The 23,775-nt window shown below is 33.4% G+C and overlaps 2 protein-coding genes and 2 pseudogenes across 2 annotated transcripts; 3 read left to right on the forward strand and 1 right to left on the reverse strand.

Annotated features, from left to right (window-relative positions):
- Nucleotides 1–260: 260 nt before the first annotated feature.
- Nucleotides 261–11,270, reverse strand: LOC117909035 (disease resistance protein SUMM2-like). The gene is made up of 4 exons (XM_034822937.1): nt 11,265–11,270; nt 10,732–10,798; nt 2,986–3,026; nt 261–1,860 (listed from the first exon to the last, which is right to left on the reverse strand). The coding sequence occupies exon 4, from the start codon at nt 1,845–1,847 to the stop codon at nt 261–263; it is 1,587 nt and encodes a 528-aa protein (XP_034678828.1). The 5' UTR covers nt 1,848–1,860; nt 2,986–3,026; nt 10,732–10,798; nt 11,265–11,270.
- Nucleotides 11,271–12,373: 1,103 nt separating this feature from the next.
- LOC117908440 lies at nt 12,374–14,896 on the forward strand. The gene is made up of 2 exons (XM_034822020.1): nt 12,374–14,706; nt 14,795–14,896. Exon 1 carries the CDS (start codon nt 12,539–12,541, stop codon nt 14,630–14,632), a length of 2,094 nt encoding a protein of 697 aa, XP_034677911.1. The 5' UTR covers nt 12,374–12,538; the 3' UTR covers nt 14,633–14,706; nt 14,795–14,896.
- A 54-nt stretch (nt 14,897–14,950) lies between these two features.
- LOC117908443 lies at nt 14,951–17,843 on the forward strand (annotated as a pseudogene).
- A 5-nt stretch (nt 17,844–17,848) lies between these two features.
- LOC117908441 lies at nt 17,849–23,083 on the forward strand (annotated as a pseudogene).
- The last annotated feature ends 692 nt before the right edge of the window (nt 23,084–23,775 follow it).

Below are 23,775 nucleotides of genomic sequence, written 5' to 3' on the forward strand. Positions count from 1 at the left end.
TCAGGTATTGTTTCCATTTCATTCCAATTGAGATCCAACTCTCTCAATTCCTTAAGCTTTGCCAATGAACCTACCTGCTTTAATTCTCGACATTCACAAAGAATTAGAGCTCGAAGATTCACTATGTCATAAATAGAATCTGGTAGAAATGCAATGTTTGTGCATGACAGGTCCAGAACTCTAAGGCCTAGCATGTGCACAAAGAAGGAATTTGGAAGACCTTCATGTAAACCTTTAGGTGGATAAGAAAACTTGGGTTTTTAAAGAAAAAAGGTGGAAAGCTTAGGGCAATTTGGTACAAATATCAAAGTTGAAAGATGGCTATCCATTAATGAAACTCTTTCTACATTATTTGACCATTCTATCTCGCTTGGCAAATCTTCCAGATTTCTTCCAGTTTTCACCATGAATCGAGAATTCTTTCTTGTTATGTTGATGGCCATGTCCCTGATCACATCATGCATCTTTACACATTTTCCATTCTCACATTTTTCCAACAAACACACATTTTCAAGTTTGTTCAGTATAGCATGCCCTCTATCACGCTCTGCTTGCCTACTTCCCATTTCTTCTACAAGTCCCTCAACAATCCAATATCTGATCAACAACACCCTTCTAATCTTATAATCTTCGGGAAACAATGCACAATACAACAAACATTCTTGAATTTTTTCATCATTCAAGCAATTGTAGCTGAATTCCAATATTTTAAATACATCATTTTCCATGTTAATTGTGTGCCCTTTAACATGTTCCCTCAATTCATTCAATGCATTCCTCCATTCAGCAATGTCATATGCAACACTCATACTTCTAGCTGTTGTGACGATGGCAAGAGGTAAACCCGCACATTCCTTGACAATATCCTTGGCTATTTTTTCTTCTTTTTGGCTAAGTGCATTGTATCGTTCAAGTGTTTTGTTGAAAAGCTCCCACGCTTCTTCCTCATAAAGAGGCTCCACTTTGATGATTTCTTTGCACCCCATTTTTAAGCACACTTCCCTTGATCTGGTGGTTATTATGAGTTTTCCTCCATCAACTCCAATTGGAATCCCAACCTCTCGTGGTGGATAAACCTCCCATACATCATCAAATATAAGAACAAATTTCTTTTCTTTCTGCAGTGCTTCAAATAATAAAGCAGATCTTAACCTTTCATCTTCTTCTTTTGATAAATCTAAATTTATTTTCTCAGCAATAACATCTTGTAACTTGCGAATGCTTGAATCTTTTGATACAGTCACCCAATAGACAAGGCCGAAAGTATCTTTTTTTTCCAAAAGGAGATTGTGAATATGAGTAACAATAGTTGTTTTGCCGATCCCCCCCATTCCCCAAACTCCAATGCTTTGGATTTCATCTTTCTCTAAGCATGTCCAAATCTTCTCCAAATTTCTTTTGGTTGTAGTTTCACCTATTAGTTGTGTTGTTAACAATGCCCTTCCTTCATCTCGAAGTACATCAATCAAAATCCCTTCAGGAAATCTACCGCGTTCAAGTAGCTCATCTATTTTTTCTATATGCTCTTCAGACTGCCTTAGAAACCCCAATCTTGAGAAAATTCTTCCCTTTCCAACTTCTTGCTCCATCCTTTCCAGATCATCTTTCATATTTTGCACTTCTTTCAACCAATTTTCAACTTCTTTTTTTTCTTTCTTTCGCTGATATTGTGCATTTTGTAATTCAATTTTGACATCTTGTTCACGACTCTTCAATCTCTCCATTTTCTCTTTGAGAGTTTTGCAATTCTTATCAAGAATTTTGTGATAGTTGAAGCACTTAGAAATGGAGGGCCACATATCCTTCAATAGCCCAATGCTTGTTAGCACTGCTTCCACGTACTCCATTGTAAAAGACAACCTTATTATAAAAACCTATGTCATCAATACTTTGATTAACACAAGCAAATCTAGTAAGTCACACACCACAAATCTCTAATAAATTTGCCTTTTAAGAGTAAAGAATGAACAAATCATTAAAAAAGTTAAACCTCAACGATAAAATTAATATCTTCTTAGGTTTATGGAAAAACTCAACATCTTCTTAGATTTATGCTGTAATAGTCATTTTGAGTGAATGAACTTATAGTTTATGTGTGCTCACTAATATAAGGTGTTGTTTGTTTTTTAGCTAAATAGAAAAAGTTAAAATATTTGGTTTTTTCTTTTCAACTAAAAGTAACTCATTGATATCAACCAACGTAATTAAACTAAACTTACTGATAAAAAATTCACTTTAGTTAAGTTGGTTAATATCAACAAGGTACTTTTAGCTTAATAAAAAAAACTAAATATTTTAGCTTTTTCTATTCAACCAAAAAACAAACACCACCTTAGTCTTCCTAGATCTTTCTCTCTCTGTCTATCTATTCATCTATCCTCCCTCTATATATATATATATATATATATATATATATATATATATATATATATATATATATATATATATATATATATATATATATGTTTAGAAATGAATATTATATAGTAAATGATAGGTTGTATTTGTAGGCTATAGTAGAGGGTAAATATAGTTAAGAGGGAGTTTGGAAAAGAGAAAGGAGTAAGTTTATTATATGGAAGTTACCTAACAAGGGTCTGTTTGAATGTTCAGCAACAATTTTCAACTCACACTACTGGTGGCTCTTAAGATATCTAGTTCAATTATGCAACTCATAATTCAATAGTCAATCAAATGAAATGAATAGACAAAAGACATATCATAGTAAAATTACTACACATAAAATTAAAGCATTCTAAATAATAGAAATATATATATATATATATATATATATATATATATATATATATATATATCATATGCATTCAAAATGAGATGGAAAAAAAGCTTTAAATCCATCTTAATCATCTAACATATTCATTACTTTCTAAAGGTTAATTAAGCCAAGTAGAAAGCATAGAAAACAAGTTAAACAACTTTGGATGAGCTAAGCAACAAAAATACTAAAATAAAATGGAAACAAACCTGACTTGTTCTTGGATAATTGATGAAAGGAAGAAAGCTTGCTACAAAACGTTGAAGGACATAAATTATTTGCAAGCTGAAATATTGAAGGATGGGTTATTTTCATGATAAGCAAAGATGAGGAAAAAGGTTGAAAGTAACTGTGGACCTCGCATTTCGGCTCATGCGTTTCCCACTCGATGGCGAGCTCGATTTCGATTTGGAAAATGATTTTTATTGATTAAAAATGACTTGGAGTCGCCACTTATTTTTGTTTTATTTTTTAAAAGGGTAAACAAAATAAGAAAGAAAAACCCTAAGCGTGACTCCTTATTTCGGAAAAGGTGGCCTGTGAAAAACCGGATCGGGCTCGGGGGTCAGGTTACTTATCGGGAAGGTACGGTAAAAGACCATAGCACCCCTCTAAGTCCCTAAAGTCGGGTCTCTACTAATACAATGAAACTGACGTGGCAATCAGCGAGAAAGTCAATGGATACCCACCTAAATCATGCACAATATGAGAATCGAAACACGCAATAGAGATTGACTAGAATGGGAGTGGTTGCGTACCTCGGCCATGAGCCACAATGCGCTATCAAGAAACGGGATTAGTGCAAAATTAATGAATACAAAATATAGCTCATGCATATCGGGATACAAACGGAACTCAAGCAAAATACATTAAGCACGACGATTTACGATCAACAAGGATCAAACCTGGGGCCCCCACCAAAGCCCAATTTTTCATTCATGAGCTAGTCTCACAAATCCCGTGTTTTGGAATTATGGAGAATTCCTTATTGCTTGTCAGAAGATTATTTAGGAACTGAAAGGGGATTAAAACTATTCGAGTGAAAAACGGATCCCGGGAGTTTATTTGAAGATTAGAGTATTTGGAATTAAATTTAAAATATTAGAGCCTCGGTAATTAAAATGAAATTTGCCAAAGAAAATGAGAAATGAACTTTAGGAAATTAAACTAGACAGATATAGATTTTGAAAGTTGAATTTGTAATAATAATAATAATAAGGAATGAACTTTAGGAAATTGAACTACGACAATATAGATTTTTAATAATAATAAGAAGAAATGAACTTTAAGAAATTAAACGGCTAGAGTATAGATTTTTAATAATAATAATAATAATAATAATAACAATAAATGATAATAATAATATGGATAAACGAAAGGGATTAAAAAGGGCTTTGGAATTATAAGGGCCTAAGGTGATAACAATAACGATAATAATAATAAGGATAATTACAATAACAATAAGGTTTTGAAGTAATAATAATAATAATAATGATAACAAGATTTTGAAAGTCGAATTAATGATAACAATAATAATAATGAGATTTTAAAAGTTAAATTAATAATAATAACAATAAGGTTTTGAGGGTTTGAATTAATAATAACGATAATAATAATAATAATAATAATAATAATGAGATTTTGAAAGTGGAATTAATAATAATAATAATAATAATAATAATAATAATAATAAGATTAATGATAAGATTTTAAAAGGTTGGATTAATAATAAAAATAAGAATAAGATTTTGAAAGTGGAATTAATAATAATAATAATAATAATAAGATTAATGATAAGATTTTAAAAGGTTGGATTAATAATAAAAATAAGAATAAGATTTTGAAAGTGGAATTAATAATAATAATAATAATAATATTAATGATAAGATTTTAACAGGTTGGATTAATAATAAAAACGAGAATAAGATTTTGAAAGTGGAATTAATAATAATAATAATAATAAGATTTGGAGAGTTTGAAATATAATAATAATAATAGGATTTTGAAAGTTTTGGATTAATAATAATAATAATGATAAGGTTTTGAGTGTTTAAATTAATGATAATGATGATAATAATAATAATAATAATAATATCCGTTAATAATAATAATAATAATAATAATAATAATAATAATTAATAATGATGATATCCGTTAATAATAATAGTAATAATGATAATGTCCGCTAATAATAATAATAATAACAATAATAATAATAATAATCCGTTAATAATAATAATGATAATAATAACAATAGTAATAATGATAACAATAATAATAATAATAATAATAATAATGTGAAAAGGGGTTAATAATAATAGGCTTTGGAGTTTAAAGGGTTTAGGATATGGGCTTTAGGGATTTGAAAAGGGGTTAGGGGTTGGCAATGGGCTTAGGGGGCTTTTGAAAGGGGTTTTAGGATCTGGGCATTTGAGATGGGCTTTGAAAAGAGGTTAAAGGGGTTTAGGACCTGGGCCTTTAGGGATGAACCTTGGGCTTTGAAAAGGGACTTTGGAGAGGGGTTAATAATGATAGGCTTTTAGGCTTTTAAAAGGAGTTAAAGGGTTTAGGGTTGGGTTGGACTTGGGCTTAGGAATTAGAAGTGGGCTTAGCTTATAATAATAATAATAATACTGGTAATAATAGTAATAATAATAATAATAGTAGTTAATAATAATAATAATAATAATAGTAATAATAGTCAATAATAATGATAATTGAAATAATAATAATAATAATAGCTAATAATAACAATAATTAATAATAATAGTAATTAATAATAATAATAATAATAATAATAATAATAGTTAATAATAATAATAATAATAATAATAATAATAATAATAATAGTAATAATAGCTAGTAATAATAATAATTGAAATAATAATAATAATAATAGCTAATAATAACAATAATTAATAATAATAATAATTAATAATAATAACAATTGAAATAATAATAATAATAATAGTTAATAATAATAATAATAATAGTAATAATAGTTAATAATAATAATAATAATAATAGTAATAATAGTGATAAGATTTTGAAATAATGATAATAATAATAATAAGGTTTTAAAAGTCGAATTAATATTAATAATAATAATAGTAGGCCTTGGGCTTCAAAAATGGCTTCCAATAATAATAACATGGATTTCAAAAAAATGGGCCTGGAAGGGAATAAACAAAAGGGAAATGGGCCTTGGACTTTGGAAATGAGCTAAAGGGTTAGAAATGGGCCTTGGGCTCCATCTTCTTCCTAGCTCCCCCCATGTATGGCTACTACATCTGCAGCCACCTCCTCGCGACGGCAGCAGCGGCGATGCCAGCCAGCACCAGCACCAGCCAGCACCAGCACTAGCCAGCACCAGCCAGCAGCCAGCAGTCAGCACCAGCCAGCACCAGCACCAGCCAGTACCAGCCAGCAGCCAGCACCAGCCAGCACCAGCACCAGCCAGCTTCGAAAAATTTTCGGAATCCTCTTAAGCGCCAGAAAAACTCGTTTATCTTTTCTTCTCTGTTTCGGACCGTTCCCGAAAAGTTTCTCTGCCAGTTTTTCTACCGCTCCTCAAGTTTTCATTCAAATTTTCTTGAAATCAAGTGTCATTAAACCCAAACAAACAAATGGATCCCCCAATCCACACCAAAATGACAAACTGATGCCCACAAAGACAACTAAAAATGGAAATCCAACCATATAACAAAAAATGAGAAACTAACAAGCTGTAGGAGTTGTACCTGGGAAGCTCTCCTCAAGCCAATAGTTGCTCTTCTCCCACCATCTTCGTTTTTTCCTTTCTTTCCTTCCCCTCCTCTCCGAAAAGCTCCCCCCAGATCCCTCCTTTCTTTCCTCTGTTTTGTCTTCCTCAGCAAGCCATCCTCCCTGCTGCTCACGTCCCATCTGGTGCCCTCAAAAGCAGCCCCCATTTCTTGGGTGGTCAGAAAATATCCATGATGGAAAAAGGCTAGCTCTGTCCTTAGGGGGGGGGGGGGGGGGGGGGGTCTACAGTAACAAAATTGGTTATGGGAATGTATAATGAAAATAGAAGGACTACATCTTCAATACCTAACAATATGCCTAACTACATTCCATAATTTTGAATTAATTTGTATTTTAAGCCTTGGTTTGATAATATTTGATATTTTGCTTTGAGACTAATTACTTTTATGCTTATTTGCACACATCAAGCAAAGCATAAGGTCTATTTGGGATGGTGTTTTAAATCTACATTTAACAGTAGAAAAAGTTAAGTAGTTATGTTGTTGCGGGATTGGATTTTATATTTTCAAATTATATTTTAAAAACACTTTTATTAAAAATAAAAAAGGGATAATTTTCACATTTCATTTAAGGAAAAGCATGGGTCTCTCCCTTTTTTAAAATGTGGGTAAATCATATTTGGATGTTTGAAACCAAGATTAAGAGTTCTATTCAAACACTTTGAAAAATTACATTTGACCTTCTAAACAAGGTTTACAATAATTGGCCATGTTTTGGTATATAAACCATACATATAATATTTCAGAAAACAATAAGGCATAATGGCTATATATTATTATTTTACACCAAACTAAACCTACAAAAAATGCATGGATGATTTAAAGTCAGAGGAATGATATTCAATATGTCTTAAGGTAAACCCCAAAGCAACCACAAATTTATAGGATTGAAATATATTAGTTTAAAGAATATCCAAAATCAATGATAAATGCTTATAAAGACAATTGATTTTGTATTGATGAAAAAGGTACGTGAACATAAAAATATGAGAATTTTACACCAAAGAAGCTCAAAAAATAATCTAGATTCTCTACAATTTATAAGCTTTCCAAAAAGAAAAAGGCTCAATTAAGTCAATTTAGGAAAAATGCATGGGTATTACCAAGTTTGTGAATAATTTTTCCTAATAATTTCCAACATAAACTCTCTTTTTTAAGAATTTTTTAATTGGTAAAGTAATTTTATAAATAAAAGTTTATTTTTTAAAGTTTCTAACTTTAATCAAAAACCAAATTACAACATGAATTTCATGAAACTTATATAACCCAAGATTGCCTAGCAAGTATTTGAATGAACTTCCCAATGTTATAGGTTACTAAGGCATTGTTTGGCAATTGTTTTTAAAAACAATTTTTTGTTTTTCAAAATTTTTTTAAAGGAAAAAACACTTAATAATCAAAAAAACAAAAAACACAATCTTTTATTTGTATTCATTTATTCACTTGTTTTATGAGAGCTGTTTAAAATAAAAAAAAAAATTATATAAATATGGAAAATGATTAAAAGTAAAATATTATATATAAAATTTATTTTTAAAATATATTTAAAAACATAGAAAACAAGTTATTCGGGTTTTCAAACAAACTTTTCTAAAAACATTAGAGAATAATTTTTAAACATTATTCTCAAAATCTATTTTTAAAAACACTTCCTAAACAAAATCTAAATTTTAGCTTCTTGATTTATATAACATAAATATAAATTAATCTAACAAGCTATTTTTGTTGTTTCTTTTTTTAAGATCTTATTTATTTCGTAAGAAAATTATAAAAACTTTTTTACTCCAATAAATTTATTATTAAAAATATACTTTCAAAACTATAAACAATTGGTAGAGTAAAGTTGGATAATTATAATAACTATTAAGTGTACCAATATGTTCAAAGAAATAGAAGTTTTTGAGAAAGTTAGGATATATGTTTGACTTTGGAAAGTATTAAAGAAAGAAAAAAAAAGTTCAGAAAAATTTTCTTATATTTAGTTTCACTAGTGAAAATATAAAAGAAAATCAAATATAATAAATATTAATTAAATATTTATACGTTTTTAAATTATTTAATTTTTACATAGAATAGGAAAAATAAGTCAAATAAGATAGAAGTAATATATAAAAATAATTTAATAATTTTTAATTAGTTTTTAATTTTTCTTTCACTTTTTCTTTTTTTTCTACTCTTCTCTTTTTTTTTTTTTTTTTTTCTTTAAATTTTCTAAGAACCAAACATATCTTTAAAGTTTTTGGAAATGAAAGGTTCCTAGAATGATAGCTTACAAAATCATCACAAAATTTTGGTAAAAATATTATGTTTTCATTAAAAACTCGAGATAATGGGACAAATATACTGGGTTTTAGCTCTTGTCCTTTTGGAAAAAAAAAAAAATCTTCAATTTTGACATTCAAACTATTTGGACCTTTGAAAGTTTGATAGAGAGTGAACAGGAAAAGAAATAAAGAAGAAAAAATTAAAATAAAAGAATGAAAATAGAAAAATAGAAAATCGATATAAATTAAAAAAGTTTTCTCGCATACTTGTCTAATTTTGTTCTTTTTTTTCTGTCTAATATGAAGAATTTAAAATCTTTTTAAATAATTTTTATTATATTTATTTTTGTATATTTTTTAAAGGTAAACCAAAAATGAGAAAGTGGAATTTCTTCCTACTATTTTCTTTTTTACTAGTGTTGTTTGCATCATCTATATAGATTCTAAAATATTTATTGAAATATTGCAAAACTAATGAAAGTGATTAAATTTATCATTTAATATATTCAAATAATACCTTAAAACATTTACTATGTTGTGAGTCTTGTGACTTGTATGTATGGTAACATGATGTATTTAAGACCGGAGCCAAACTTAGATTGATGTATTTATAAAGCCCCAAAGAAACAAAAGACTAAGGTTCCATTTGAGGTGATTCTCTTAAAAAAAAAAACACTTTAAGTTTATAACATTTCTATTGGTTGCATCTCTATCAAAAATATTTTTATTTTGAATATAAAGCAAAAGAAAAAATATTTTGAAACTATTTTTAATAATATTAAAATATATAATTAAAAAATGATTCTTCCAAAAAGAATATTTTGAAAGTCTATTTGACAATACTTTTAAAAAATAATTCTAGCATAAAAAATGTTCTAAAAGAAAAATCATGTATTTGATAAGATTTATAAAGCACTTTTAAAGACTTGAAAAATCATTTGTAATATTTGTTAAAAATATACTTGATAGGTAAAAAAAATACTCTAAATGTTATCGATGAGTCACTTTAAGTGATTTCTAAACTTTTAAAATGTTTTTAAAAACTTTAATGATCACCTAATTTCCCCCCCACCCCAATTCATAGCCTTCCAACTTTCCCCCAACCTTTTTGACCAATTTGACTATACCTAAAAATTTGAATTCTGATGATTTTCTAGACAAGTTGGAATCTACTAGGTCTAAATTTGATGATAAGGTATACAATTACTCCAACGAGCCATTTAGTTGATTGATGCCAATGTTATAAATTTTGGCTATGTTTGTTTCCCGAAAAATACTAGACAAGGAAAAAAAATATTAAAGGAAAATAGTTTTTTCATATTTGATTTCACAAAAAAAAAAAAAAAATCAAATATAATTAAGATTAATTAAAAATTTATATATTTTTAAATCATTTAATCTCGCTATAATAGAGAGTGAAATAAATAAAATGAATTTGAAGAAAAGTAAAAAGATGATTTATTAAATTTAAACTTATTTTTTTTCTTTCCTCTTACTTTTTCTTTCCATTTTCTTTACTTTGCATTTTTCCTCAAATTTTCTAGAAACCAAACATAGTCTGACAGTCAAAATATTCCACATTAATTAATTGTTCCATCATATTTAACTAAACATAGGGTTGAATAATTAATTAATAGACACCGTTGCACTTAATTATGTGCAAGCTACTCATAAAAATAAATAAAATAAAATAAAAGGAAGAAGAAGTGAATTACATATGGTGGGAGCTAATAAGATATGCATTCAAATTTAGAGAGAAAGAAAGCAGCTTTATATCCATTATAGTTGTAGATAATATTCAATAATTCCTAAAGGTTAAACTCAAACAAAAACATACCATACAATTTAAACAATTAAGAAAGAACATTTAAAGCAACAAATATAGTGATTAAATGACAATAAATCTGACCTCAAGTTGATAAATGGAAGGAAATAAGCTTGAGGTGAAGTATTGAAGGAGTCGAATTGTCTGTTTCCTGCAATATTAAAGAATGGGTTATATGCATATAAGAAGAGATAGGGAACAAAGGTTGAAAATCATGCAGCTACGTATACAAGGCCACTGCATATTCTATACATGAGATTATGCCTAGCTATAGTTTATAGGTTGTACTAATTTGCATGCATTTTAAGACTTGGTTGAAAATTTGAAAATTTGCTATCAGATTAGTTGCTTAAATGCTTATATGTATGAATAAAATCAAACAAAACAAATAACAATCTAATGAAAATAATACGATGATACCGTGGTTATTATTTTAGACCAAATCAAACCAAACCTTTAAGAGAGTGCAAAACGCATGGATGATTCAAACTCAAGAACAACATTCAATGATTTTTAAAGGCCAGCCCCAAATCAAATGCATATAGTACAAATTAATCGAACTTGATGGAAGTTATAAACCAAAAATGATATAGAAATAAAATGAAAATAAAGCTAACCTTGATCTTAGATGAATGGATAGAGGGAACGAAGTTTTGAGTGAAGGAGATGAATTGAAGGACTAGTTCTATATATATATATGTAAGAAAAAGCCTCCCAAAGAACTAAAGAATTATCTTATGGAAATCATACCAATGGTATATTGCTAAGACTCCTTCCAAAGAAGCAAAGAATTCATTTTTTGGAAAGATAACAATAGGATAGAGAATAAAGATAAGAAGCATATGAAGACATGTAATTATTTTTAGAATAAGTAATGAACAAGTAAACCACATATTCTATATGGGACAATAGTCCTTAAGTACAAATCCTGATATGTATTCAATTGATTTCAAGTCTTGGTCTTAAGGTATATAAAGGAAATAAAATATGAGGCTTTTGTTCTTACATAAAAACAAGAGAGTTTTTAACATAGTATTAATTTCTTTTATTGAGGAAAATGATACAAAATATAAGATTTTGTCTTACACAAGAGATTTTAGAAGGAAAAAAGAAAAACTTCTATTAATTTTTGTGGCTTAGATGGATATATTCTTTCCATAACATTCTTGGACTTTTCTTTGTTTTAGAAAGGATTTGATGCAAATTGTGTTTGTTATAGTTTCAAAAAGGTATATTTTCTATTAAATGCTATTAAATTGTGGCTCAAAAGTCGTAGAGTTTAATGATGGGTTCTTTTTCATCAAAATTGTGTATATGCATTTAATTCATGGTATTTTTGGTGCTCAATACACTAATGGCATAACAAAATCTTGCTTATAATTTTTCATTTTTAAAATTAGAGATTTGAATCTAATTCTACAAACAATGCTTCAGAAGTAGTTAATTTTATTGGTATGTAATTATCAAATGTAAACATATTTAATCGACAATATAATTAAAAAATATCTGAGTTTTGTGATTTAAAAAAAAATGGACATTTCCCAATCCATCAACATCAACTCCAATGCCACTAGTCCACTTTCTTCTTCACAAAAATCCAACAAAAAAAAAAAAAAAACCAGAAGAAGGTGGTGCATGTAAAACTGTCCTTGTCTGCAAGGGACCTCAGCAGACTAAATTCTGTGAGAGAACGAGGGGGAAAAGGAAGAGAAAAACCCAAGAAGAAGTAAAGGGGTTATGAACTTTTGGATGTCATTAAAGTGTACAGTTTCAAACTTTCATCTGTCCCATGAGCTTTCCATGCCCTGTGATTCCCTTCAACTGATTGCAAAGACGATAAGAGGAACCACAGAAACCTTCTTCTTCTTCTTCTTCTTCACTGACTGCAACAATGGCTGAATCTCCAGACGCCATCCTGGAAGAGAGGAGGGAGTTGATGGTGTCTCCAACTGGGGGCAACCCAACTCGCAGAATCGCCCATTTTCTCAAACCCTCAACCACTTCCATCAATGGCCTCCCTTCACGTCCTATTTCTTCTCGAATTCCAGGTGGGGAGTCCCAGAAGTGGCCGCTGAAGGTCTCCTTTCACGGGTGGAAATACCAGAAGAGCAATTGGAAACTGTGGGTCGAGGCATTGCATTCTGCCCACCATTCAACATGGAAGAAGGCTGGGATTTATGAGGGAATAATGGGTTCCGTGTACGAGATTCGAAGAATCGACGATTTGGTTTATGGGGTTACGGCGAAATGGTGCCCAGAAACCAACACCTTCGTGTTTCCTTGGGGTGAAGCCACTGTCACGCTTGAAGATGTGATGATCTTGGGGGGTTTCCCCGTTCTTGGAGAGTCTGTTTCAGCCCCTCTTGAAGACAAGGAAATGCTGGAAACCGAAGAGAAACTCATCGCAGAGAGACTTCAAGTCACTAGAACCAAAGCCCAAAAGGCCTGTCAGAGTGGTTGGATGAATCGGTGGATGGGCACAGGGAACCAAATTGAACACGAAGCTTTCCTCTCCATGTGGGTTTCAAGGTTTGTTCTTCCTACAAAGTCAAATTCCACCATTGAAAAGCATGTATTTTCCATAGCGATTAGACTAGCTAGAGGGATCCCAGTTGCCCTTGGGCCTGCTGTCTTAGTAAGCATTTACCGGGATTTGAGCTTGTTGAAACAGACTACTGTGGCTCTAACCAAAATGGGAAACAATGAGAAGAAAGACAATGTCTTTGCCCTGTCACTTCTGGCCCCTCTTCGGTTTGTTCAGGTTTGGGTATGGGAGAGGTTTCCGGCTTTGAGACCACAGCCAAAACCAAAGGAATTGGGGGAACCCAGGCTTGCTCGATGGCACAAAATGAAGGGTCGTAGAGTTGAGAATGTTGGGCTGGCCCTGGACTTGGCGGGGGATAGTTTTGAGTGGAGACCTTATGCCAGAGCAGTGGGTAACTGGGATTTTCCTAAGTTTTATGGAGAAAGGGAAGAGTGGGTGCTGGTGGGCTCTGGCCTGGACCAAGAGTTGCAGGCCTTTGCTCGGTTCTTGAGGGTCTGCAAGCTGGTTGGAGTTGATGACTCTATGGAATGGTACTTCCCACATCGGGTGGGAATGCAATTTGGAATGGATCAAGATCTTCCGGGTTATGTTCACCCTTGTAATGGGACTCCTGAAGTTGCTTGGAACAATTATAGCAAGCCCATTAATGGTGTGAAGTTGTACATTCCATCCCGGTTCTTTGAGGCAGATGTTACCACCAGATACCTGGAGTGGTGGAATCCATCACTAAAGAAGGAAGGTGATGATGCCCTTGTTCCTCCTGGTTTTCCTGCAAAACATAATTGGGTGGATGCAGGAGAAGGCAATGATGCCCTTGATCATTCTGGTCTTCGTGCAAAACATAGTAGGATGGATGCAGGAGATTCTAGTGATGAAGATAGAATGACAGTTGGAGCGATGTTGAAGTCCATTAGAAACCTTAAATGTGTTGGGAAGAATTCAGCGACTCCATCATTGTCAACCTCCAAGACCGGAGGTGTAAGAAATGAGTCACTGATAAATTGTGTAAATAATATTTTTCAAGGTGTAGCTGCATCAGAAAAAACCATAGAAAATGCAAATGACAGCAGTGAGAGAACTACAGCTATGGCAGGAGGATTGGGAAGAGCCAGAGAAGATGCCAATAGGAATAATTCAGAGAGTGCGGCTATGGTGGGAGGGGCAGAGGAAGCGATGGAAAAAGAAAATGAGAGTAATGTGGGGAGTCCAGTTATGGTGGGAGAATCAGAAAAGGCCATGGAAGATGCAATCAGGAGTAGTGAAAAGAATGCGGCAACGATGAGTGGATTAGAGAAAGCCATAGAAGATGCAAATAAGATAAAGGAGAAGAGAGTGATGAGTGGCATTGGTACTATTGAGATCCCGGGACTGGATCTTGAAGCTCGAATATGCAAGCTTGAGAGGGTGGTTGCTGGGCTTAAAGCTGCAAGATTTCGTTAGAGCTTGAAGGTCATTTCACCTATAGCAATACAGAGCAGTTTCTTGGTCACATCTGCTTAGTCCAGTACATAATTGTAAGTGTAATGCTTTGGAATTGCATAGGTGTATTTAAATTTTAACACTAGTGCTTTTTGCTGGAACTGATGGACCGAATGTTTGTAGATTTTCCTTTTTTCCAAGACTCCTAATCTTCATTCAGATGCACTGTAGCCTTTTGTATCTGGTTTTTTCCTTAATCACAATGGAGTAACTCAAGACTTGATACGGTGAGTGACCATTTTTGTTTGGCTATATTTAACAGAAACAGTTGGTAACCAATAGACATAATAGTTTGAAGAAAAAATTATATAAATAAAAATGTGAAATGTCTCATACTTAACCTAGTAACTTTATAATTTGAATTGCAAGTGTGTTGCTTTTTGTTTTCCTTGTTTTATTCTTGCTTGATGAGTGTAGGTTTCTTTTATGAGAATAAGCAGTTAATTAACTTTCTGGATTTGGCTTTCTTTGTTCTTATTCTTGCTTTGAGAGGACTTCAAATAATAATTCTTCAAAGGCCTTCTTCCAATATGTAGATGATGAGAAAACCAGAATCATCTGTGTTACTGAGGTAATTCCAACACTGCAAAAGTTGACTACTCAGTATTAGTTGCATGCATCTTGTAGAATTAGATGCCAAAGGAACCCGTATGGCAACATATACAGGGAAGAGCACATTAGTTCTTCGACCCTCGACCCTCGACCCTCGACCTTCACAATGCTTACACAGACAAACTCATTCACATTGCACACCAACACTCATACCTTTCCTCTTGCAAACGAACTGCTACGCTGCTCAAGTTTTAGTTACTGAGTCAGCAGATATTCAAGGGTTTCATTTTTTTTTTTCTTTTTATCATGATATGAATATTTTGTTTTTTCCATTTTCCTTTTTTTGCATACTCCTTAAAGTGAAACTCAATTCTTGAACAGTTCTACTTTTATATGAAATATCTAAATTCTCAAAGATAGGAAGGGGAATTCCACGCTAGAGCTCTTTTATATCCTTGTTTTGACACTAGCCCACTGTATTGAGAGTTAGGGATGGCGATGGCTTGATTTCTAAGGCTAGTAGGACAGGTCTTTGGTCATGCTGACTGCTTGCCAGAATGTTTGGTGGCACAGCATCTGTGGCTTTTGAGGTTTGTTCTTCCCACAAAACCTTATTCTACCTCCTGAAATGCTAGCTAGAGGGAATATCCGACCTCTTATTCTAAATTTCCCTGCCTTCGTGTACCATACTCACCATTGTTTCCTTGCCTTCGTGTACTATCTTGGCCATTTTGTTTCCTCTAACATGTATACATGGTTTTGTGGCAGTTGATACCAATGTTCTGCTAAGTGTCTTGGAGATTTTGCTTCTATGCACTCTGGACACTTGGCCCTTTGGAATGAGCTTGAGCAGACGATGCAATTGCCCAGGGAAGTGAGCCATCAGAAACTGGAACCCAAGGCCCAAGTTAAAGAAGTTTGCTGTTGAGGTGATGTCTGCTAAAGCAGCAACATTATCGTTGTCAACTGCCAAGACTTGAGCTGTTTACAAGAAGTCACTGATGAAACTCGTGGATGATATTAAGCAAGGTGTATATGCAGTAGGAGGATCAGAGAAATCCATGGGAGAAGGTGATGAAAGTAATGGGGAAGTGCCAACACCATGAAAGGATCGAAAAGAAGGCATGGAAGGTGCCAGTGGAAAAAGCTATGATGGGAGGATCAGATAAAGCCATGGAAAAAGAGGACAGTTGCAAGCTTGAGAGGGTGGTAGCTGGTTCTGTAGGTACCACTAATAACTAGACATTTTCTTTTATATATATATATTCTTTGCTGCTTGATATCATTCTCTAATTCCAGCTCAGTCCCAGAAATGGGCTATAAAGGTTTCTTTTCACGGATGGCGATGAAAGAAAAAGCAGTGGAAAATGTGGGTCGAGAGCCTGCACTCTTCACACCATTGTGTATGGAGGAAGGCTGGAATTTCTAAACCAATCATGGGTTCCACCTACAAGATTCGAAGAAACGACAATTTGGTATATGGGATTGCGGCGAAATGGTGCCCAGAGACCAATACCTTCGTGTTCCGTGGGGTGAAGCCACCATTATGCTTGAGGCTGTGATGATTTTGGGGGGTTTCACCGTTTTGGGAGAGTCTGTTTCAGCCCCTCTCGAAGAGATGGAATTGATGGAAATTGAAGAGAAATTGATCGAAGAGAGACGGCAAGTTTCCAGGGGTAGTGCCCAGAAGGCCTGCCAGAGTGTATGGCTGGCTCAGTTCATGGGCACAGGAAGCCAGCTTGAGCATGAAGCCTTTCTCTCCCTGTGGCTCTCCAGGTTTTTTCTTCCAACAAAATCTAATTCCACCATTGAAAAGCATGTGTTTTCTATAGCAATTAGGCTAGCTAGAGGGATCCAGTTGCGCTTGCCCCTGCAGTTTTAGCAGGCATTTACAGGGATTTAAGTTTGTTGAGAGAAGCTCTTGTTGCTTTAAGCAGAAAAGGAAATTGTGGGAAGAAAGAAAATTTTCTGGGACTTTCACTTTTGGCACCACTTCAATTTGTTCAAGTTTGGGTGTGGGAGAGGTTTCCAGCTCTCAGGCCAAGCCCTAAACCGATAGAATTTGGTGAGCCCATAGTGGCTCGATGGCACAAAATAAGGGGTTGTAATGTGGGGCTAGCTTTAGACACAGCCAGAGCTAGTTTTCAGTGGCGGCCTTATGCAAGGGCAGTGGACAACTGGGTGTCTGTAGTTCTTATAGAGAAAGGGAGAAGTGGGTGTTGATGGGCTCCGATACTCCGATTCGGACGGAGAGTTGCAGGCATTTGCTCAGTTCTTGAGGGTCTGTAAGCTGGTTGGTGTGGACGACTGTAAGGAATGGTACTTCCCACATGGGGTGGCAATGCAATTTGGAATGGATCAAGATCTTCCAGGTTGTGTTCCTGAATGTGATGAGAGTCCTAAAATTGCCTGGAGCAATTACAGTAAGCCCATTAATGGGATATTGTATATTCCATCCCGATTATTTGATTTGGATGTTACCACTAGATACTTGGACTGGTGGCAGTCGTCAGTTAAGATGGAAGCCAATGGTGCCTCTAATCCTCCGGTTCTTCCTGCAACACAAAATTCCTCAGAACGGGGAGATTCCGATGATGGTTGAAGAGATGTCGAGATACAAACAGGGGGATTCGGATGATGAGGATAAAATGATGGTTTGAGAGATGTTGAGATCCGTTATAAATCCGAAAAGTGTAGGGAACAAACCAGCCAGTGATGATAAGCCTTCACCAGGCTGCCAACTGCAGGGTCCATCATCCTCAGCTGCCAAGGTTGGGGCTATTAGACAGCAATTGGTGATGAAATATCTAGGTGTAGCTGCAGGAGGATCAGAAAAAGCCATGGAAGGTGAGAATGGGAGCAAAGGGGGAAGTTCAGCATTGATGGGAGGATCGGAAAGAGACATGGAAGATGCCAATAGGAGTCATTCAGGGACTGGAACCATGAACAGCTAAGTGTAGAACAGGGATTGCAGCTATAGTGGGAGGGTCGGAAAAAGGTGTGGAAGATGCAATTGAGACAAAAGAGACAGGTGAGAAGATTAGTTTTGGTACAGTTGAGATACCAGGACTGGAACTCGAAGCCCGGATATGCAAGCTTGAGAAGGTGGTTGCTAGACTCAAAGCAGAAAGATTTTGCTACAGCTTTTGAGAAAAGAACCACCAAGAAGGTCCATTTAACCGATAGCAACACAAAAGCAGCTTCTTTGGTTCGTCAGCCTAGTCTGGTACTTCATAAGCTGATTTAATATATTGCTAGAATTGATCAATAGCTTATTTCAGATTAACAATAGCCTTTTCTATCTTGTTTTTTCATTTAATCACAATGGACTAACTAACAGCTTGATGCTCTGAGATACCGATGTTGTATGTATACTACATATGTAACATACACCTCTGCTTGGTTGTTTATGTTCGTGTAGTATGCTACCAGTTTGACCTGCTAACTATTAGACGATGGGAAGAAAAAAGTGTATTAGTTCAACGCGTGAAATGTCTTATACATGACCAAGTAAGTCTTTATTTTGAATTTCGATTCTTTTACCATTTCTTTTCTTTGTTTTTGTTCCTGCTGTGAGTGTGGGTACCTTTTATGAGAATAAGCTCTGGATTTATGCTAGTTTGGCGATTCTTTGGCATTTTGTATCAACTTATGATTGCAAATCAGGGTGGGTTTTAGTTTCTCAATTTGTGAGGTACATGAATTGTAATTGTTGTGTAAGATCTTGAATTTCAATTGAATGACCTGAAAAATTGATATAGTGATATAGAGACTATAAGACCCGAAAAATGGGAAAAAGTACGTTCAAACAATTCTGTAAGGTTTTCTAGTGTAGATGATGAGAAAGATTGGGATCATTTATATATTCCCCAGGTAATATTAGACACTACTTACATGATAATCTTATAAAATTAGAAGAGAGCAATGAAGTCAAAGTAGACAATATCTATGGAAGATAAAGATAATGAAACTATGCATTATGCCACAAGGCTTCGTGGTATCTCTCTTGACCTATTGACTCTTAAGGTAAATAAAGAAAATTCTTTATTCATTTGATGACTAGTTGGGATGTGTCTCATGGCACACCCTGATTTCTTCCTTGACGCTAGCAGATTTGGAGGGAAATGAGGAGAGAACCGAAGAATATAATACAAAACCAATGTCATTGCCTTAACTAATTTTTGAAATTTCAGTTATAGAGAGAGAAAAGAGAAGAGGCAGCAGGCAGTTAAGGAAAGAAGGTTGTGTCTGATTGATCTGAATTTAGCAAAGTTTGACCATGTCATATGCCTCTCCTAATTCTATGGCTCTGCAAGAAGATGTTGCAGCAAAAAAGAAAAAGAAAAACAAACAAACAGAGTGGGAAAATTTTCAGGTTCTAGGAAGACCAGAAACAATCTGGTTCTTTCCAGGCAAAGGTTTTCTGATCCTCAGACAAGTCTTAGCTCCAATCTCGCCCCTTTCCTCTTCACTTGAAATACTTCTTTGCTAGATCCTCTAGATACCGAATTTCGTCGAACACCTGCAGGCGGATAATGGGTGTGAGGATGTGATGGTGGTTGAGTCTCTGTTTGTTTGGATTGGAGCAGGAGACCGAAGAGAAGGAAGATGGGCTGCTTCGCTTGTTGCATGTCTGATCCAAATGTGGCAATAAGTCATTGAAGAAGAGCATTAAGGAGTATGGTGACGCCAAAAGATTAGCCTCATTCGTTAACATCTCCTTCAAATCCGGTAAGAAATTAACTTCATGCATGCTTCATTGCTAAACCCCAAAACCCTAATCTAATACAATTTAAACAAATTGACTAAATTGAATTGGTTTTAAATAAGCATGAAGCTTTTGTAAAGTGCTCTATCAGAAATGTTTTTAAGAAGATTTACTTAGTATTTAAATATTAAAAAATACTTTAATAATTTTTTTTTTATATACTAAAAAATAATAGTTTTTAAAATTTTGATTATCAAAGATTATTATTAAAATGCTTCTAACCATATCAAAATAACTCTCAAATACGATATAAATTAGCTTGTATCGAGCTGAGCATTAAAACCGAACTAAATCGACATTAAATAAGGTTGATTTGGTTTAGTGTTTCTTCACTAGAAACTCTATTTGTTTAATAATCAAACATAAACCGATCATACCAATTCAAATGATTTTTTTTTTTTTCTTCAAAAACAGATCCACAAACATGGTATGCATCATAAGTTGCTTTAATATGCAGATGGCAGCAAGAGAAGATACATAGCAGAAGAGATAGCAAAAATGGGCAAAGGTAGTATTCCTGCTCATGTCTTTACAATAGGTGAGCTCTCAGCTGCAACCAACAACTTCAACCATGAGGCTTTGATCGGAGAAGGCGGCTTTGGGAGGGTGTACAAAGGCCATGTAGAGAAGACAAATAATGTATTTTTGCTTTTTCTTTTCGTTTTTCTCTTTACCTCATAAAAGATATTGTTTTTTTAAAACAATTTTCTATGCTTAAAAAAAAGAAAAAACAAAAAACGTGTTACATAATCGTAAAGAATAACAATTCATCATTCTCAAAAATAGAAAATAAGATATTTTCAAAATCACTTTTGGTTGTTTTAAAAAGTAATTATAAAATATTTTAAGATATAAAAAAAAAAGTTAAAAACATTTCCCATTTTAAAAATACTTTTGTTTTACAAAAGATGAGGGAATTTTTTTTTTCTTTTTTCAAAAATTATATTTTTAAAAGTTTTTGTATACTTGTACAGAAAAATGCCAAGGTTCAGGTAATGTTTTTTTGTTTTTTTTAATCCTCAGAGTGTTGCTGTTAAGAGACTAGACAGGAATGGGTTCCAAGGCAACAGAGAGTTCCTTGTAGAGGTTTTCATGTTGAGTCTTCTTCACCATACTAATCTCGTGAACATGGTCGGATATTGCTGTGATGGTGATCAAAGGATTTTGGTGTATGAGTACATGGCAATGGTTCCTTGGAGGATCACCTTCTCGGTAAGCCTGAAAAAACTCGATACATGTGTTTGACAATGTTTTGAAAATTATTCTTACAAAAACAGATCTCAAACTGTTTTTGAAAATAAAATTTTGTTTCACAGCCTCGATACAAAAAAATTCTCTTAACCTTGTTTCATTGTACCCATCAATCTAAAGTGTAAATGTTTTTGAAACAGTATTTTTCATATTTTCAATTGTTCATAGTTTTCTTTATAACATTGGTCACTCAAAGCTCCACTCCGCGATTTGGCTCCAAACAAGAAGCCTCTGGACTGGAAGACCAGGATGAAAATCGCTGAAGGAGCAGCGAGAGGGCTCGAATACTTGCATGACACAGCCAATCCCCCGTCATTTACCGAGACTTTAAAGCATCCAACATACTATTGGATGAGGATTTCAATCCAAAGCTCTCCGATTTTGGCCTTGCCAAGCTCGGCCCGACCGGAGACAAGACTCATGTGTCCACAAGAGTGATGGGACTTACGGCTACTGCGCGCCTGAGTATGCACTTACAGGCCAGTTGACGACAATGTCCGATGTATACAGCTTCGGCGTCGTGCTCTTGGAGATCATCACAGGAAGAAGAGTGATCGATAATTCTAGACCGACTGAGGAGCAAAATCTTGTCACTTGGGTATGTCAAGATTGGATTAATATCTTCCAAACACTATTTTATCCAATTAACACACTAGAAAGTATGACTTTTTCTTAATCTTTGTAGTCCCATTTTAATAATCACAAGGGCTAGTTAGATTTAAAGTGGATAATATCTATACTATTAAAAGCAAATGGTATCATGGTTTAGCTCAACCATAAGATGGGACTCCATAAGCCATGTTCGTCAACTTGCCCCGTGATCATAAGACACATGATCATGTTGAGTGGGTCATTATAAAACATATTAAAGTCAATCTCGAACCTTGCGTGGGAATTTATTTGGTCCCACGAAGGGTGTCGTTTTCTTTGCCCCTTGATCCGGTGGAATAAGGCATATTGAGTCGGTTATTATAAATGGTATTTAAGTCCATTCTGACCTCAATATGACCCTTCTTATCTCTTGTGATCTCATGAGACATAACATATTGAGCGGATCATTACAAATATTATTATAATATACTCCAGCTATGATGTGAGAGTTTGTTTAGCTTCGGAAGGGCTAAGTGATTCTATTTGTGTGTTTAGCTTCGTGATCTTTTGGGTTCTGCAGGCACAACCATTGCTTAAAGACAGAAGGAAGTTTACTCTCATGGCCGACCCCCTCCTAGAAGGAAACTACCCCATAAAGGGTCTCTACCAAGCACTTGCAGTGGCAGCCATGTGTCTGCAAGAAGAAGCCAGCATCAGGCCCTTGATGAGCGATGTGGTAATGGCCCTCGAGTACCTGTCTGACAAGAGGGCTGCAGGTGTTGATGGAGAAGAAGAAGACGAGGATACCAACAAGAATGAAGATGAGGGAGAAGAAGAAGAAGAAGAAGAAGAAGAGATTAAGGACACAACTTCATCTGATAGAAACAGAAGTGGAGGTATTGAGACTGATCATGATGAGGACAATGGTGAATCCAATGGAAAGACAACGAAAAAGGAGGAAGATATTCAGTGACGAATATTACAGATTTTGTTCAAGGTTTCTTGAGAATTTTGTTGTCTATTGGGGGTACTGAGCTCAGATTGTAAGAGGGTGTATTCTTACATGGATGAAGATTATGACAGTTGGAAGTTTTCTTTATGGTTTAGAGGGATGTATAGTGAATTTTTTTGTGTGATAATCAGTTGTGAAGATGAGGTATCGAATGGTTGTCACCCATAATTTGATGCTTATAAACTCTATGACTTGAGAAGGGTTTCTAGATATGATATCTTTATATTATATTTGGTTACAAGAGTATAAAAAAATTATTAAAGAAATTTATATATTTTCAAATTAGAAGATTTAAAATAAAAGAATGATTGATATAAAAATAATTTTTTATTCTAAATCTATTTTTCTTTTTATTTTATTTTTTTATAAATTTTTTAAAACTAAACATAATCTTAAATATTATATTAAATGGATATAATATTTTAAAAATGCATATGTTAAATAAATTTTTTATATTAAAATATTTAAAATAAGATTCTTTTTTTTTTTAACCTTTTTTTTTCTTTTCTTTCAAATTTTATTCTATTTTTTTTTCATATTTTCCGAACCAAACATAATCTTGGATATTATATTAAAGGGATATAATATCTAAAAATTGAAATATTACATGTTCAATAGTTTTTTAAATAAAAAAAATTACACCCCAGTGTTTATTATTAAAAAAATAAAAATTTAATATTATTTAAAAATCATTATATAATTTATAATTTAATAAATAACTTTTTGATTTTTTATTAATAACATTTCTAATTTAAATATTTAAACTTTATAAATAAAAAATATTATATTACTTTATTAAATATATAAAAGCAAATCTATATTAGTTCTATTTTAAATTGTATTATACAAATATTTTTCATCTTTTTTTTCTCTTTTTCGAACTAAAATTTTAATTTTTTATAATCTAATTGTTTTTGTAAAATGATTGAT

Source organism: Vitis riparia, chromosome 19 (genome assembly GCF_004353265.1).
Source record: "Vitis riparia cultivar Riparia Gloire de Montpellier isolate 1030 chromosome 19, EGFV_Vit.rip_1.0, whole genome shotgun sequence".
In the NCBI taxonomy this organism is placed as follows: domain Eukaryota; kingdom Viridiplantae; phylum Streptophyta; class Magnoliopsida; order Vitales; family Vitaceae; genus Vitis; species Vitis riparia.

What these genes read in the sequence shown, in the direction of transcription:
- LOC117909035 (XM_034822937.1), bottom strand. Translation starts at nt 1,847, where the DNA reads ATGGAGTACGTGGAAGCAGTGCTAACAAGCATTGGGCTATTGAAGGAT.
- LOC117908440 (XM_034822020.1), top strand. Translation starts at nt 12,539, where the DNA reads ATGGCTGAATCTCCAGACGCCATCCTGGAAGAGAGGAGGGAGTTGATG.